Source organism: Phyllostomus discolor, chromosome 2, assembly GCF_004126475.2.
Source record: "Phyllostomus discolor isolate MPI-MPIP mPhyDis1 chromosome 2, mPhyDis1.pri.v3, whole genome shotgun sequence".
Lineage (NCBI taxonomy): Eukaryota > Metazoa > Chordata > Mammalia > Chiroptera > Phyllostomidae > Phyllostomus > Phyllostomus discolor.
In genome coordinates, this window is record NC_040904.2 from 166029311 (window position 1) to 166047353 (window position 18043).

At 37.0% G+C, this 18043-nt stretch overlaps 1 protein-coding gene across 6 annotated transcripts in view; it reads right to left on the reverse strand.

Moving 5' to 3' along the window:
• Window positions 1-18043, reverse strand: part of LARP4 (La ribonucleoprotein 4) — a 78774-nt gene that overhangs the window by 11815 nt on the left and 48916 nt on the right. For 5 of the 6 annotated variants that reach the window (XM_036019039.1, XM_028533141.2, XM_036019038.1 and 2 more), the window contains exons 9-12: window positions 11632-11844; window positions 10994-11097; window positions 5101-5313; window positions 4417-4465 (exon numbers count right to left, since the gene is read on the reverse strand). In XM_036019039.1, the coding sequence (XP_035874932.1) occupies window positions 4417-4465; window positions 5101-5313; window positions 10994-11097; window positions 11632-11844 (579 nt within the window). Of the gene's footprint in view, window positions 1-4416; window positions 4466-5096; window positions 5314-10993; window positions 11098-11631; window positions 11845-18043 lie in introns of those variants that run through there. The other variant, XM_028533145.2, reaches the window with a different exon arrangement.

Genomic DNA, 18043 nt, shown 5'->3' on the forward strand with positions numbered 1-18043 from the left:
GCAAAGTTTCTTTTGAGAAATCAGGTGACAGTCTTATGGGAAATGCCCTGTAGGTAACTAAATGTGCTTTTCTCTTGCTGCTCTTAAGATTCCTTCTTTATCTTTAACCTTTGGCATCTTAATTATGATGTGTCTTGGTGTGGATCTGTTTGCATTCATCTTGTTTGGGACTCTGTGTGTCTCCTGGACTTGCATGTCTGTTTCCTTCACCAAATTAGGGAAGTTTTCTTTCATTATTTTTTCAAATACACTTCCTATTTCTTGCTCTTTTTCTTCTCTTTCTGGCACCCCTATGTGAATGTTGGAATGCTTGAAGTTGTCCCACAGGCTGCTCACACTATCCTTGTTTTTCTGGATTCTTTTCTTTTTATTGTTCTGATTGATTGTTTTTGCTTCCTTATGTTCCAAATCATTGATTTGATTCTCATCTTCATCCAATCCACTGTTGTTTCCCTGTAAATTGTTCTTTATTAGAGTTAGTGTATCCTTTGTTTCTGACAACTCGATCTTTTTTATGCTGCTGAGGTCCTCACTAAGTTCCTTGAGCATCGTTCTAAGCAGTGTTTTGAACTCTGCATCTGATAGATTGGCACAGCCTTCCCTATCACCCAAGCTGGGTACTCAAGGTGCGCCCTTTGTGTGGGCTAAGTACTCCCTCCTCTTATAGGTGAACCTTGGTTGTTGATGGCAGATAAATGGGAGGGACTTACCCAGGCTAGCTGGCTGCAAAGACGGGCTGTGACCACTGATAGCCAACCTCTGGCCTCCATGGAGGATCTGGCTGTGCAGGGGCAGGGTGGTGGCACTCCAATGTGGTCTGTAGCTGCCCACTTGGTGTGCAGGCTCTGGGATTTCCCGGGGGGTGCAGGGCAAGGTCAGCCCCCTTCTGTGTTTTGCCTAGGGCCACCCTGCTTGAGCTATAAAGCAATCTGGAATGGCTGCTACTGTATGTGCTGGGTTTGGAGTTCCCCTCCCACTCTCCCCCAAAACAGCCAAGCTGTGAATCTAGGCTGGCTGCTTCTGGTGCTGGGCCTGGAGCCACTTCACACATGTTACAGGGACTGGGGACTCACTGCCACTAACTGTTGCTTGTTTGAGAGGATTTCGGAAGTTGTAAGGCATGTGTCAAGACCAGTCATTCATATGGAAAAGCCACTGTTCACTGCTTAAGTGGGTGTATAAGTAAAGTGGGAATGGAGCCTTAGGGATCTCCAGGGCAGGGCAAGCAGTGTTAGCCAGGTTGATGGAGTCTCAGACATGGTACCCACTTGCCAGCTCTGTTTGGGAAAGGTTCAGAAAAGGGATAATGGCCTGTGGTCGCCTTTCCGTGTGGGAGAAAGCTGTCCCTCTGCTCTTGCCTTGATGCCAGATACTTTAGTTCCTCCCTGTATGCCAATGGTGCCCTTCCAGTTGCTACCCCACTGCTAGAGCTCAGAGGGAGTGAGTCTGAGTAAGTCCACATGTGGGTTCTTTAAGAAAAACTGCTTGGGACTCCTGAAGTTTCTTCCACTGACTCAATCCCTGATAGTTTTTGCAGCCAGAAATTATGGGGACTTATCTTACTGGCACCAGAACCCTGGGCTAGGGTACCTGGTGTGGAACCAGCCCATTTCACGTATTGGGCTAGGTAGATACAGTTTCTTTATTCTGTAGTTGTCAGACTGCCATTCAACTTAATTTCTGATGGTTCTAAGTGATGGTTGTTCTATAGTTTAATTGTAATTTTGATAGTTGAGCAAGGAGGTGAGACATGTTTATCTACGCTATCTTGACCAGAAGTCATCATTAGTCCTTATCAACCCTACTTAATCTTTAGCTCCCTCTCCTGTTTCTTTTGAAAACTTGGCGTTACTCCTAAGCCTTCTAATCAATTTCCACCATTCTTTGCTTTCTAAATTAGCTATTTCCTCTTTCATAACAAAAAACCCTACCTCACATAAAGTTGCCATCATCTTTTCTTCTTCCATGTAGTCTCAAGACAGAACAATGTCCTTCTTTTCACCTATCACTATCCTTTGACAAACCTCTCACTTGCTGTACCTCCTCCTCCGCTTCTTCACCTCTGTACTCATCACACCACTGAGACTGCTCTGACAAATCACAACGCCTTCCACAATGCAACAGCTGGAAACCTTTTCTCTCCTGACCTTACTACAGCATTTGGCATGGTAAACACTCTTTCCTTCGGGAGCTCATTTCTCCCTCAGCTTCTGTGATATCCCTTTCGCTTGATTCTCAGAGTTAACAGTCATGTGTTCTTTTCTCCCTGCCTACTTCTTTTGATGGTTTTTGTTTCTTTTCTTTTTTATTTATTCTCACCCGAGGACACTTTTTTCATTTCTTTCAGAAAGGAAGAGAGAGAAACATCAATGCGAGAGAGAAGCATTGACTGGTTGCCTCCCATATGCACCCCAACCAGGGAACATACGCACCTGACTGGGAATCAAACCCACAGCCTAGGTGTGTGTCCTGACCAGGAATCGAACATACAACCTGTTGGTTACTGGACAATGCTCCAACCAACTTACCTACACTGGCTAGGTTGTTTTTGATTTACATATGGTTACTACTTTTCACCTTCCATACTCTCCCTGTGTGATATCCTTTGTCCATGACCTCAACTACTACCTATATGCAAACAATCTTTTTCACTGGTGACTCTATGGCTGCAGAACTCTGAAAATTTACCCCAAATCACAGAGTTGTACACTTTAAATATTTTCAGTCCAGACCTTCACCTGAAACCCAGACATCTACTCCCCTGTCTGTCAACCATCTCCACTAAGATTTTGCTTGGATACTTCACACAAATAATGAATAATCTAATTTTTCAGCCCAAAGCTACTACAGTCCCCAAGTTTCCATTCTTGGTTCTTTTTTAAAAAATCACTTACTCTAAAGAGTTTCCTGCCATGCCCTCATCTACTCTTATGACTTCAGTTACTATGAGTAAGTTTACAAATTCTAAATTTTATCTCTAGCTAAGATCTCACTCCTGCACAAGGGCACCCCATCCCTAATCTTCCTACAGGAAAACACGCCTGTCTCTTTTATTTTCAGCTCAACCTTCAGTCCTCAATCCAGACATTTTGAACATATTAAACAGATCTCAAATCTAATCTCTCCTCTCCTCAAATGTTCAGGGCTATTTAAGAGTGTAACTGCTACAATGGTATCCTCAAAAAGTTACTGCCTAAAGTCTCATGGTTGCACATGGTAAAGCTATAAATGAAAACAACAACATTGTTTTTACAAGTTTACACTTTGCCCTAAGAACTATTCTTTGTAATAATGCAACACATTTTCTTCCTTGAAATGTGTATGTTTTCAATATTTACAAATGGATATACATATATATAAAACAAATGGTAAGTTATATTTATGCTACTTGTAATATATAATTCACTACTTAACATGTGAAAGAAATATTACACATTTATGGTATATCTATAAATTCTAGGCAAGTTTTTCTTGAGACCTCCACATTTTTCTACACCATTTTTATTATTCAACATCTCTGGGCCCCAGTTAAGAGATAGTAAACAGTCTCTATAAACAAATCACAACATAATCAAAATATGAATAATTAGAAGCTAGGTAAGTTAAGACTCAAATAAGAACATGTCTAGAACTATTAACATTTTTAAGTGATTTTATAAGATTAATGGATATAAGAATGAACAGTAGGTAGAAAACTGCTTCCAAAAAAACAATTAATAAATAGTGTAAGTTTCTAACACCAACAGAGCTTTAAAAGTGAATAAAATGCTTTACCAGAATGGCAAAAATCATATCACTTGGAATGCTATGGATAAACAGGAACTCTGTTCTGTTTGTTAAAGTGAAAATCAGCACAGTCCCTACAGAAAGCTATTTATCAGCAACTTATTAAATTGTTACCCAGAAATCACACTTCTAGAGATTCTCCTTCAGATATTACCGCACACATAGCAAATGATGACTGTATGAGATTATCTTTGCATTTTTATTATAGCACTTTCGTACAATCAAAAGATTCAAACTACTGAAATATCTGTTTATAAATCAAGAATTATTTTTTATAAAATATTTTCATATTTTTGATTTTTAAACCATGTGAAAAAATACTAGATACTTAAGTATTGTTTCCAAAGATGAGAAATACAGGTCAAATATCTAATTAGATGTGTACTTTAAGAGGGGGGGAAATGAGTGTAATAATGGTGTATATTTTAGGGTCAAGCACAGGCTCTATTTGCCTTCACTGCATACCATAATCAATGAAACAAAAACCCAGAGAGCCAAGGTAGACCACAAGGCAATACTATAGTAAATCACAAAAGAGAAAAACAAAAACAAAAAACAAAAAAAAAACAAAACAAAAACCAAAACAAACACCCCCACCCAACACATAATTAAAAGTAAAAAAATACTTACTGGGATTCTGTCATCTTCTCGTCGTCTTCGACCTCTGAAAAGAGTCCTCCTTTTCACAATGACAAAAAAGGGGGTGATGGGAGGAAAAATTCGTAAGTTTCTTCAAATTTATATATTCTATCAAAGTGATATATCACTTATATTCTATAAGTGAATTTCTATTTTAAGTATCCATAGTTAATAAATCTCCATTATTGTTAAAAGATAAATATTCTTCTGAAGGGATCCTGAGCTAATCTATCAAAAACTTCAACTGCTATCATTACCACTTATCAATGATGTAAGTTGAGTACATTTTTATTAGAAGCACTTTCTCTAAACCAGAAGCAAATCAGGGTACAGTTATGTTTTGTTCAAGCAGGTTAGGTAGTATACAACTCCATTCCCATATAGTTTTGAAACTATAAGAAATCAAAACTATAATGCAGATGGGATTTTATCTTTCTACGCCATTCTTTCTCTGTGAACCAATAAAAAAAAAATTAAAAAAAGAACTTCAGAATAATTCTCATAAACCTCTGAAACTCAGCTATATTCCATATGAACATTCTAAATTTCTTAACTATGAAAACTATTAATCTAGTACATAAAAATGTATTTAGCATACGCCAATAAATTAAAAACAAACAAACCCAACCCACTTCCACACACCTTATTTCCATATTTATTACCACTTTTCCTTACCTGCCCCTACCATAGTCTCCATTCTGTTCAATCTGCAAAGTGGGAGTCTCTTTAGGAAGGTAGTTTTGCTCCTGATGCCCGGTTACTATAGGGTTATGCCGTTCGGGTGGAAAATTCCTTGAACCAGATCTATTTAATGGTCCATCCCCCAATGACACAGAGGCCTCGGTTGAGTGTTCTGAACCACTGGATGACCTAAAATGAGGCTTCACGCTATAAGAAACATAAGATTACATACATAAAAGGGTAAATCGAGATGAACAGAAAACCTTTCTTTTTAAGGGTAGAAACTATTAATAGGCTAGGTTAAAAGCTGCTTTCTGCTGTATCCTGATTAAGTTAAATATAAAATTGTATAAAAATATAAATTCTTTTATGTTTTAGATGTATTACTTTAAAAATGCAATTTTTTCATTAAAAAGCTGTTTGGAGATACTTGGTGAAAGATCCAAACTTCTTTAAGATAAAGCTCAGAATAAAACTAGGATTGCAGCTAACATATTTTTCAGACTATAAGATGCACCCCCCAATTTGGGAGGAAATGGGAGTGCATCTTATAGTCTGAATGTAGCCTGCCTGGCTTGCTGTGGGTGGGGGGACGACAGTGGAGTGGGGTCACAGGTTATTAAATATTTTACCACATTTTTTTGCTTCAAATTTTCACCCCTATTTTCCTCCTCTAAAACCTAGGTGTGTCTTACGGTCTAGCGCGTCTTACAGTCCTAAAAATACAGTACTTTCTTTAACACGAGCTACAGTCTTCACATGTCTAAATCAGCCAGGCTTTAAGCTTATTAATGAGTCCATGCCATGCATACTCAATGGGGCAACATCTCCCCCAAAGGGAGTAAAAATTGGTTTGTGAAAGGGGGCAAGTCCTAACCTTATTAATTTTTATGTATGAAGTACAGCTACACATACATTACATAAAAAGATTACATAATCTCTAGTATTAAATTTTTAATCCTGGGTGGTGTGGCTCAGTGGATTAAACACTGCCAGCCAGTAAACCAAAAGGTCTCAGGGAGGCAACCAATTGTTGTTTCTCTCTCACATAGGTGTTTCTCTGTTTTTGCTTCTCTCTCTCTCTCTCCGACCCCCCCCCCTTCCTTTCTCTATAAAGTCAATAAAAACATGTTCTCAGGTGGGGATTGAGAGAGAGAGAGAGAGAGAGAGAGAGGGAGAGAGAGAGAAAGGGAGAAATGGTGGAATACATTAAAATCCCAGCTTCTTACTAAGTATCCCTCTTGAAATAAAATTTGTTTTTCAAAGATCCATATGTGGGACAAAAACTAGTAAAATATAAAGTAATTGCTTGCAATGACTTCATGAATTATGGTATGAAATTTGGTAAAAACAAAACATTAGAGCTACTTCTAACAAAAGTAGCTTGGATGATGTATTTAAGCACTGTAACAATTTGTAAGCAGAGGAAGCTATGGTAAAAGTCGGAGAATGCAGCCCTGGCTGGCATAACTCAGTGGATTGAGTGCAGGCTGCAAACCAAAGTGTCGCAGGTTCGATTCCCAGTCAGGGTACATGCCTGGGTTGCAGGGGATGACCCCCAGCAACCGCACATTGATGTTTCTCTCTCCCTGCCCTCTCTCTCCCCCTCCCTCCCTTCCCTCTCTAAAAATAAATAAATAAAATCTTTTTTTTTAAAAAAAGAGGGAGAATGCAATTTAATCAATAGTTCAAACATCTAAAGCACAAGGGGCAAACACAAGGCCTGTGAGCCAAATCCGGCCCTCCACCTTTATCTGGCTCTGCACCTTGTTTCTACCTGGTGGCAGCGCCAAGCTCTTGCTTAACTGTTAAGCAGTAGTTACATTTATACAGTCCTAAAATTATAGTCAGAACTTTAAAGGCAACTGAAAGGCTGATGTGGAAAATGAGTTTGATACCCCTGGTCTAAAGTAAGTCCAAGCAGCTGAGATCTTGACTCTATATACAGTAGATTAATTGAGGGAGTATGAGACTTATATTTGGCTCCTGGCTTGCAGTTTATATGCTCCATTTTTATAGTACTTTCATAATTACAAATTCATAACATTAATAACACACAGTCAATTTCTGGTTCTCTAAAAAGAGACTTAAAACTTCATACTAATTATAAGCCCAACGATTAAACATCAATTCCAACAGCGTCTCCAGCTATCCTACTTTATACAATATAAAAAATTAGGTTACTCAAAGACAAAACTCAGGCATTGGGGTGAGTTTAGTAAGAGGTGATACTTTTCCAGATAATTACTTTGTCACAAAATAGATTTTAATAGCAATAAAAATTACAGTATGTCAGCTAACACAAAGTAATTTTCAAAATATTTACATCATCCATCATATCTGAATTTTTCTTTCCTTTTTTTTAAAGATTTTATTTATTTATTTATTTTAGAGAGGGAAGGGAGGGGGAGAGAGAGAGAGAGAGAGAGAGAGAGAGAGAGAGAGAGAGAGAGAGAGAGAGAAACATCAATGTGCGTTTGCTGGGGCTTATGGCCTGCAACCCAGGCATGTACCCTGGCTGGGAATCGAACCTTGGGACACTTTGGTTCCCAGCCCCCTCTCAATCCACTGAGCTATGCCATCCAGGGCCCATCATATCTGAATTTGACTCAATTAAGTAGATATGATGTTTACATTATCTGTTTAGAAACTTTCACCTAATTTTCTTATTGCATTACAATATACCCAATGGACAAGTTAGGTTTAAACAGCCCTCAGATCTCATAATCTTACCCTTCACCGAGAGGGACTCACGATCTCAGCCTGGGCAAAAGAAGTGATAAAAGATAGAAAAAAAAGAAGTAAAGTGACAGAAAGATAAAGTATGAAAGGTAGAAAAATGCCCAGACTTCTGAAAGTTAGTCCTGTTCTCTCTAAGTAGATCTAGTGATCATCACTGGGCTGTTATAAGGTTAATAAAATAAATTGCAAAAGGGCTCTCTAAAGTTACTTTCTCTTTCACTGATAAATAAACAAAAATAAAGGTCTGACAGTTGTTACTTCTTAGAAATAAGGAGGAAACAAGGATTTAGTTTGGGGGTCAAAAAGCATTTTATCTGTAATATTTGCATTTTTACAAGACAGTATTCATATACTATTTCTGTAACTAAAAATTAACAGTGATCTGTATTGGCCAAACACATGGAAAGGAATTGTATACAAATGGTTTTGAGTAACAAGCCAAATTACAGTAAACCTGCTCTGTATCTTCAAAACCACAGGCACACCTTCAAAAAAACAAGGATGACTTGACTGTCATTCTTGGCTTTCTTATTGTAATCTTACTCCCTTTGCCTAAAAAGCACAGCAGACAAAGACAAGTGGCAAAGACAAGTGGAACACCATAAAAACGTTAATTTTAAGTCAAGCATCTGCAAACATTAGTACTTTAGTTATTAGTTAAAAGACTGCTTTTACAGAGATTCCGACTAGAGTATGAAGAATAGAGTCAACTAATGCCAAGATAAAGGGGTATGGAGCCAAGTGGGTGTTTGAGACAGCAGGGGGACCACTCTGTGGAGTGCATGGTTTTCTGGCCACTCAGCTATTCATCTGAAAGTGGGTGAAAAATAACAGACATTAAAAAAAATTCTTTTAAACTGCTTTCAGTCTATCTCATAACAAAGATGTCTATTCTACTTACTGTTTAAAGCAGAATTCACCCCTTTGAAGAAATGTGAAATCAATACATATTTTTATAAAGCTACTATTTCTAGTCATGAGAAATCTGTATCTTCTCACAAGGAAAACAGTAAAATGTCATTTGCACTAACTGAATTATTTTTAAGAAAAAAACTTTACCAGCTATAGTACAGGAAAAGAAAATGCTCTAAATCTCAGATATGTTGATAATAACTAGTGATATAACTGTAGCAAGATAATTCTCACCAACTTTCACTTTGTTCAACTGTAAAATAAGTTAAAAACTGTATCATAACAATCTGGTCTTTTTGGATTTAAACATCCTTATTTATAATGAAATAATCATTTTTGAATAGCAGGACAAGAGTTACATGACCTATCAGTACTTGAATTTTACAATTGTTAGTGTATTCAAACTAAGTCATCTGTAAGAGCACAAATAATCCTTTGTTTATAAAGAATCTTTCGCCCTGGCTGGCGTAGCTCAGTGGATTGAGCGTGGGCTGCGAACCAGGTATCAGAGGTTCGATTCCCAGTCAGGGCACATGCCTAGGTTGCAGGCCATGGCCCCCAGCAACCCCACATTGATGTATGTTTCTCTCTCTCCTCTCTCCTCTCCCTCTTTCTCCCCCTTCCCTCTCTCAAATTAAATTAAAAAAAAAAAATCTTTCGTTCGTACCAGATCTCATTTGAAACTTCATAAAGTGATATGAATGTGTGTATGTAGTAAAATTTTTCTAACACTTATAAATGAATTTTAAATGCTTCAGCCAATGGTGTCAGTTAAAGTGAGTACAAAAATTGTGACTATTAGAGGGAAGTACATATGTACATTTCAGAATCCAATAAGAATATTTTTTAAAACCATAAGGCTTCCTTCTCTAGTGAAGCATGTTTCAGACAAATCTTACAAAAAAAGAATTAACTTCCTAGAAGTCATCTTGGAAAAACATACCCTATGTGGTCTCCTGGCCAAAAAAGAATCAACTGGGAAAAGGAAACCTGGCACGAGAAAAATCACTGATAAGAAGTAACTTTATAAAAATAAAACCCAGGAGGCTCACAAAATAAGCAAACAAAAAAAATAACAAATGTGAAACTATTAAATAAATCTAAATCAATATATAAGCCATTTTCCTTTGGTTACTCAACCTTTGTCAAAAGACATAATATATACCAAATTATTAAGATTATCAGTTGATGTTTATACATAAAGAATAATACTTAAGAGACATACCAGTATTTTATATGAGAGCAAAAGTTCCCAAAGTTCTCAATAATATATTCAGAACATATGTGTAGGCTTTGGAGTCAAACTGCCTGAGCTCAAATCTTGGCTCTGCCAGCTACTAGTTATATGCATGTAGATGACATATTTAACCTTGTATGTCTCAATTTACTACTTTTTAATAGAAAAAGTAACTATATCTATTTTGAAAGGGCTACGAAAATTAACTGTGATAAAACATGTAAAGCCCTAAAAATACAGCTTTAGACATTAAATGCCCAATAAATGTTGTGGCGTGTTATATACTGTAGTTTGTGAAAATTGTTTTGAAAAGTAAATTCTTAAAAATCCTAAATAATTTGTATTCCACCCTGGCTGGTATGGTTCAGTGGTTGAGTGCTGACCTGAGAATCAAAGGGCCACTGGTTCAATTCCCAGTCAGGGCACATGCCTAGGTTGGGTTGCAGGCCAGGTCCCCAAGTAGGGGGCACATGAGAGGCAACCACACAACGATGTTTCTCTCCCTCACTTTCTCCCTCCCTTCCCCTCTCTCTGGAAAAAAAAAAAAAAAAAAAAAAAAAGTTGGGACGTGTTTCTTCCCTTTCTACTTAAAAATAAAAAGGAAAAAGAAAAAAATTCGTATTTCCAATATTTATTACTCAATTCAGTTAACATTTCTATCCTTAAAAAATTCTCATTCTCCAAAATGTTACCTACTTAACACACTAAAGGGCATTTACACACCAGATTTTATGTTACTACCATAAAATATATTTTCTCTTTATCATTTAAAAAATAATTGTGTATAATCTCAGGCCCAAGTTCTTTCTATACTCATTATCAACTCTGAAGTTAAAGTGTGTTTATGAATTCTAGATGAAATCATTCATATACTTTTTTTAAAGAACAAAATAATCTTTTTATTCAGTCTGCAAATAAGCACTGCTATAAACAGTAACTCTATAAAAACTATTTGGAATTGCTTACAATAAATTCCAGCCATGATTTTTATCTTACCGATTTTTTTGGAATGGTCGACCCATATTCACAGCAGCAGCATTTGTTTTATAAGATCCTGGTGAATTAAAGCCATTCATAAAACTACCATTGGGAAAGGGAGCCTAAAAGAAAATTTTAATGTTTAAAAATAATTAATGATAAAGGCAAAATCTGGTGTGAAGGTTATACGAACTTTCTGATGGCCTAACCTAGCATCAATTTCTTTTAGAAGCTCATAATTATTTTACATTTTACTTATTTACTTTTGTAATACTTTACAGAACAAAAAAAATCACTAGTTCATTATTTAATAATGAGCACTAAATATGAACACTAAATAAAAAATGTATTTAAAGAACACTTCTTTAAAAAAATTAACAAAACTAAAGCAATTTAAATCACTGGATTTATCCAGTCTCTAACTTTAACTCACTCAGCAAAATCTAAAGAATAAAATTATAGAAACCAACAGCTCAACCTTTAGTTATATGCATACATTTGCTATGGAATATTAGATATCCTTATCACTACTTAAAAGACAGAAAATAACCAATTAATGTAACACAAAACAAACAAAAAAATGAACTACTCTGGTTGATTTCTTCAAATTTCAACTTGAGTGAAAAATTGTATTACTGTGTAAGGATCTCACTTACCAGTGGTGTTTCAAAGTAAGGTGCAGGATTTGGAGACCAAGACTGAGGTACAATGCTATAGATGGAGTACTGTTGGTGGGGACTATATACAGGCTGCATAAAGACTGGTGAGGCATACTGTGCTTGAGTTTGAATGGGCTGATTATACATACTAGAATCCATTAATCGATAACCATTCTTAGCAAAAAATGTATTGATGGCTTTTATCCTTGCCTAGAAGCAAAAAGAACACATTATAATAAAAAAAACTCAGTGTATGCTTTTACAAATATATTTAATTAAAAATTTTAACATATATTAAATGACTATATTATTTCTGCCTATTTTAGAAATAGTACAGCAAAAGAAAAGGAAATGATAGCTTCAATTAATTGAACTTCTGTATGGCAAATACCACAATAAACAAACTAAAACCACAAAAGTCAAAGAAGTGAAATTGCAACTTGCCACAGACAAGAAGGCTAATATTCCAAATATATAAATTCTAAAAAAAGATAAAAAAGCCCAATAATTCTACATAAAAATGAGTTAAAGAAATGAATAGAGTTCACAGGAAAAAAAAAGGCAAGTGGCTCCTAAACATATGAAAAAATGGTAAACCTTGTTGATAAGAGAAATACAATTAAAATCAAATAACATTTCTCACACAACTGGCAAAAGGCCAAAAGTTTAACAACATATTATGTTGATAAGGCTGTGGGCAATGCGATACATTAATGATAGGCATGCAAAAATAGCACAACCCTTATAAAGGAAAACTTAGCAATATCTTCCAAAACACAAATGCATTTACCACATTCTCACCAATCCCACTTCCATAAATCTTTCACAAATATACAGTGACCAGAACAAATTTTTTAAATCCTCACCTGGGGACATTCTTATTGACTTTACAGAAAGAAGGGAGGGAGAGAGAGAAACATCAACCAGTTCCGGGACCGAACTTTTAACCTAGGCATGTGTCTTGACTGGGAATTGAACTCCCAATTTTTCAGTTTACAAGATGACATTCCAACCAAGTGAGTCATAGTGGCAAGGACAAAACAGTTGTTTTTAAAAACACGCACAGCTATTCACTGACACTAGCTGTAATAGGGAAGAGGGGGGAATCTCTTCCCTAACCCATACACACGCACATACAAAAACCTGACAGTCACCGATGGCTGAATATGTGATACATGCAGACATAAAATGAATTAAGGAACTGCTCTAAATACTATTATGAAGTGATTTCTAGAGTATACAGACTATTAAAAAAAGAAAGAGTCAAGGCAAGAAGAGTGTGTACCATAAGCTCTTCTTTAGTTAAGTCAGATGAAAATGTGAGGACACTCACATACACACATATGTGTGAATATGTATTTAAAATATTTTACTTTAAACCATGCACACGCTGAAAACTACATTTTAAAAAATCAGTTTGTAAAAGTTAAAAGTAAGCCTAAATGTGCATATAATATATAATACAACATAGAGAAATCCTAAGTGACTCTGAACCATAATAAAAATTAATTGTTATGAACGTTCCTTAGGAAAAATCCACAAGGCAAAGAATGGAACATTTCTTAATTTATTGTCAGAATTACATTGCTACTGGTGTTGCTATTCTGATACTTGGTATATGATTATAGGATCCATCAAATAAATATTATATTGGAGTCACTGAGATCTTTCACATGGGAGAAAGGAGACACAAATGTGAGACTAAAGATGGAAAAGCCATGTCACCTAAATGCAAGATATATTTTGTCTTAAAACAAAGCAACACACACATTTCATAGCTCTGTCCAATGAAAAGGCTTAGAAACAACACTAGACCAATAGTGACAAGTACTCCTTATTCATAGTTAGTGTCATTTCCCCATAAAAGTAACACTGAGAGTTGGCTGGCTGCAAGCCATTACACGAAAAGTACAAAAGCCTCAAATATTTTCACACTAGAGATCAAACAAACCACTGAAAACTATTAGGGCTATAATAAAAGACTCATGCATGAGTCAACTCAAAGAAGCCACCTTCATCAACAAGGATAATGAACATACCAAATATATTTAAGTACTCAAAAAAATCTGAATGGGACTTCTGGCCAAGATAGAGGCATAGGTAGACACACTGTGCCTCCACGCACAACCAAAATAAGGACAGCAAAAATTTAGAAACAAGAAAACAAAAACAACAACCAGTACTGACAAAACTGAACTATATGGAAGTTGGACAACCAAGGAGTTAAAGAAGAAACATTCATCCAGACTGGTAGGAGGGGCAGAGTCGGGTGGCCAGGTGGAGAGGACTCTCAGCAAAGCAGTGACAGGTGGATCCTGAGCCTGCAAGGCGGCAGCGGGTGGACCCAGTGAGGCGGTGAACTGTGGAGAGGCTTGATGCACAAGGCACCTGGCAGACTGGGTGGTCCCACATTTGCACACAGGTAAACCAGGCAAAACTACGGAACGAGACACACAGAGCAACCCAGGGTTCCAGCACTGGAAAATAAAGCTTCAAAACATTGATCGAAAACACCTGTGGGGGTTGAGATTCTGGAAAAGACTCCCAGCCTCACAGCAGAGTTCGCTGGAGAGACCCACAGGGTCCTAGAGTGCACACAAACCCACCCACCCAGGAATCATTACCAGAAGGACCCAGTTTGCTTGGGGAAAGTGGTGAAAGGGACTGAAGTCTGACAGAGAGTGTAGCAAGCACCACTGTACCCTCTTGGACCCCGCCTGCACATACAGCACCACAAACCAGCAACTGGGTTGACCCGCCCTGGTGAACACCTAAGGCTCCGCCCCTTATATGTAAACAGGTGAGTCAAGACAAAAAAATGGCCGAAAAGAAAGAACGGAGCAAAGCTCCAGACATAATACAACTAAGTGACCAAGAGATAGCCAACCTATCAGATGCACAGTTCAAAGCACTGGTAATCAGGATGCTCACAGAATTGGTTGAATTTGGTTGCATATTAGATGAAAAAATGAAGGCAATGCTAAGTGAAATAAAAGAAAACGTACAGGGAACAAATAGTGATGGGAAGGAAACTGGGACTCAAATCAATGGAGTGGACCAGAAGGAAGAAAAAAACATCCAACCAGAAAAGAATGAAGAAGCGAGAATTCAAAAAAAATGAGGAGAGGCTTAGGAATCTCCAGGATATCTTTAAACGTTTCAACATCCAAATTATAGGGGTACCAGAAGAAGAGGAAGAGCAACAGATTGAAAACGTATTTGAACAAATAATGAAGGAGAACTTCCCCAATGTGGCAAAGGAAATAAGACTTCTAGGAAGTCCAAGAAGCTCAGAGAATCCCACAGAAGTTGGACCAAAGGAAGAACACACCAAGGCACATCATAACTAAACTACCCAAGATTAAAGAGAGAATCTTAAAGGCAGCAAGAGAAAAGGAGACAGTTACCTACAAAGGAGTTCCCATAAGACTGTCAGCTGATTTCTCAAAAGAGACTTGCAAGCAAGAAGGGGCTGGAAAGAAGTATTCCAAGTCATGAAAGGCAAGGACCTCCATCCCAGATTGCTCTATCCAGCAAAGCTTTCATTTAGAATGGAAGGACAGATAAAGTGCTTCTCAGATAAGGTCAAGTTAAAGGAGTTCATCATCACCAAGTCCTTATTATATGAAATGTTAAAGGGACTTATCTAAGAAAAAGAAGATAAAAAACATGTATAGTGAAATGACAGCAAACTCACAATTATGAACAACCACACCTAAAACAAAAACAAAAACAAAAACAAACTAAGCAATCAACTAGAATATGAACAGAACCACAGAAATGGAGATCATATGGAGGGTTAGCAATGGGAGTGGGAGGAAGAAAGAGGGGGAAAAGGTATAGAGAATAAGTAGCACAGATGGTACATAGAAAATAGACAGGGGGAGGGTAAGAACAGTATGGGAAATGTAGAAGCTAAAGAACTTGTAAGTATGACACATGGACATGAACTAAAGGGGGGAATGCGGGTGGGAGGGGGTATGCAGGGCGGAGGGGAATGAAGGGGAGGAATGGGACAACTGTAATAGCATAATCAATAAACTATATTAAAAATATCTGAATGGTCATTTTTAAAAAGTAGGAAGAAAATGGACACATTATTTTCAAACACAGGTAATAAAAGCTGGAACCAAGCATTTATCATGCATTGTACCAATGAGCTGTACCTCAGGGTAATGAAGATGACGGCAAGCTTCTCTTTATAGAAGTGTTTTAACTAAAAATTGGGGGGAAAAAACAGAAACAGCACCACTTTTGCCTTACTGAATTGATAGAGCTCGTCAACGATCAGTAACAGCTAGTGTATGAGAGACAGACACATATTTTATGTGTTTGTGTTCTCTCTCTCTCCCCTGCTCTGAAATCAAATCCAATTCTACTGAAGCCTCTAGATCTAGCCATCAATTTGCATGAAATACATGGGACAGAGATTCACATTACATTACACTCAAGAATATAACTAGCCATTTCAAAGATGGACAAAGGACTTGAACAGACATTCTCCTAACAGAATACACAAATGGCCAATAAGCACAAGAAAAGATGGTCAATGTCATTAATCACAGTGAAACGCAAATTAAATCTACAGTGAAATTCCATCTAATGAAATCATTTCAGTTACTGTATTCTTCATTTCTGACTAGTTCCTTTCTTCTTATCCTTGTTAAGTGGTGCATGACTATATTTGCACATATAAACAAAAAATTAAACAGTGGACAAAGGCAGATTAACTTCCAGTGAATCAATATTTGAACAAGAAAGATGGCTTGGATACTCATGACAACTAGTGCAGTGCTTAATAAAGGGAAAGGTTGCTGATCTTTCCTAAGTGAGAAAAAAAAGTAGCTACCACTCCCATTTCTCAGTGGCCTGTGTTCTGGGAGCAGCTGCCTGGTGCTAAGGCAGGTTGTGAAAACTTTGTCCTCCAAAAAAGTGGGGTTTGCTGTGATTGGTCTGGTGGATACCTGAGGGACCAGTGCTGATGCTTGCCTCAATTTTATCCCTCTTTGTGCAGCAGCAAATTCGTCAGTGACATCTACCTTAAAACTTTAATCAGCCATAAAAAAACAAACAAACAAGAAAATCTTACCCTTTGCTACAGCCTGTACCAACGGATTTCACTTTGATATGGAATCTAAGGGACAAAATAAACTAACAAACAAAATAGAATTAAACTCATAAAGACAAAGAACAGACTCACAGCTGTCAGAGGGGAGGGGGTTTGGGGACTGGGTGAAAAAGGTGAAGGGATTAGGATTCCCAGGTGAATTTTACCACACATTCAAAGAATTAATACCAATCCTTTTCAAACTATTCCAAAAATTTAAGAGGAGGGAAGATTCCCAAACTCATTTTAGAAGACCAGCATTACCCTGATACCAAAAACACAAAGATAGTCTGGAGGCGGGCCGGGGAGAGAGGGAGAGAGAGGGAGAGGGAGAGGGAAAGGGGGAAAGGGAGAGAGGGAGAGAGAGGGAGGGAGAGAGAGAGAGAATTATATATCAAATCCTTGATGAGTATATGTAAAAATCTTCAACAAAGCCGAAAGTGAAATAAGGATTAGAGCAAAAACAAATGACACAGACTAAAATACACAAATAAATGAAACCAAGAGCTGGTTCTTTGAAAAGATAAACAAAATTAATAAAAGAGGAGACATGACAACTGACAGAATAGAATACAAAAGATTTTTTAAAGTACCATGAACAAGAATGTGTCAACAAATTGGAAAACCTGAAAGAAATGTATAGATTCCTAGAAACATATCATCTTCCAAAATTGAACTAAGAAACAGAAAACCTGAACTGACCAATAACTACTAATGAAATTGAATCAGGAATCAAATAAACTCCCAACAAACAAAAGTCCTGGGCCAGATGGCTTCACAGGTGAATTTTACTAAACATTTGAAGAACTGATATCTGTCCTTGTCATACTAGAAGGCTCTCTAACACTTTGAGCCCAATATTATCCTGATACCAAAATCAGAGACAAACACAACATAAAAAGAAAACCATAGGCCAATACCTCTGATAAACAGAGATAGGAAAATTCTCACCAAAAATTAAGCAAACTGAATTCAGCAATATTATTAAAAAGATCATACACCATGACCAAGTAGGATTCATTCCTAGAATGCAAGGTTGGTTCAATATCTGTAAATTAGTATTATATATATGTGTATATATATATATATATAATATAAACAAAATAAAGGATAAAAACATTCTCATTTCAATAGATGCAGAAAAAAACATTTGAAAAAAATCGAACATCCACTTATGATAAAAACTCTAGCAAAGTGTGGATAGAGGGAACACATCTAATCCTAATCAGAGGCACATATGACAAACTCTCAGCTAACATCACACTCAACATTTCTTTAATATCAGGAGCAGGACAACATGTC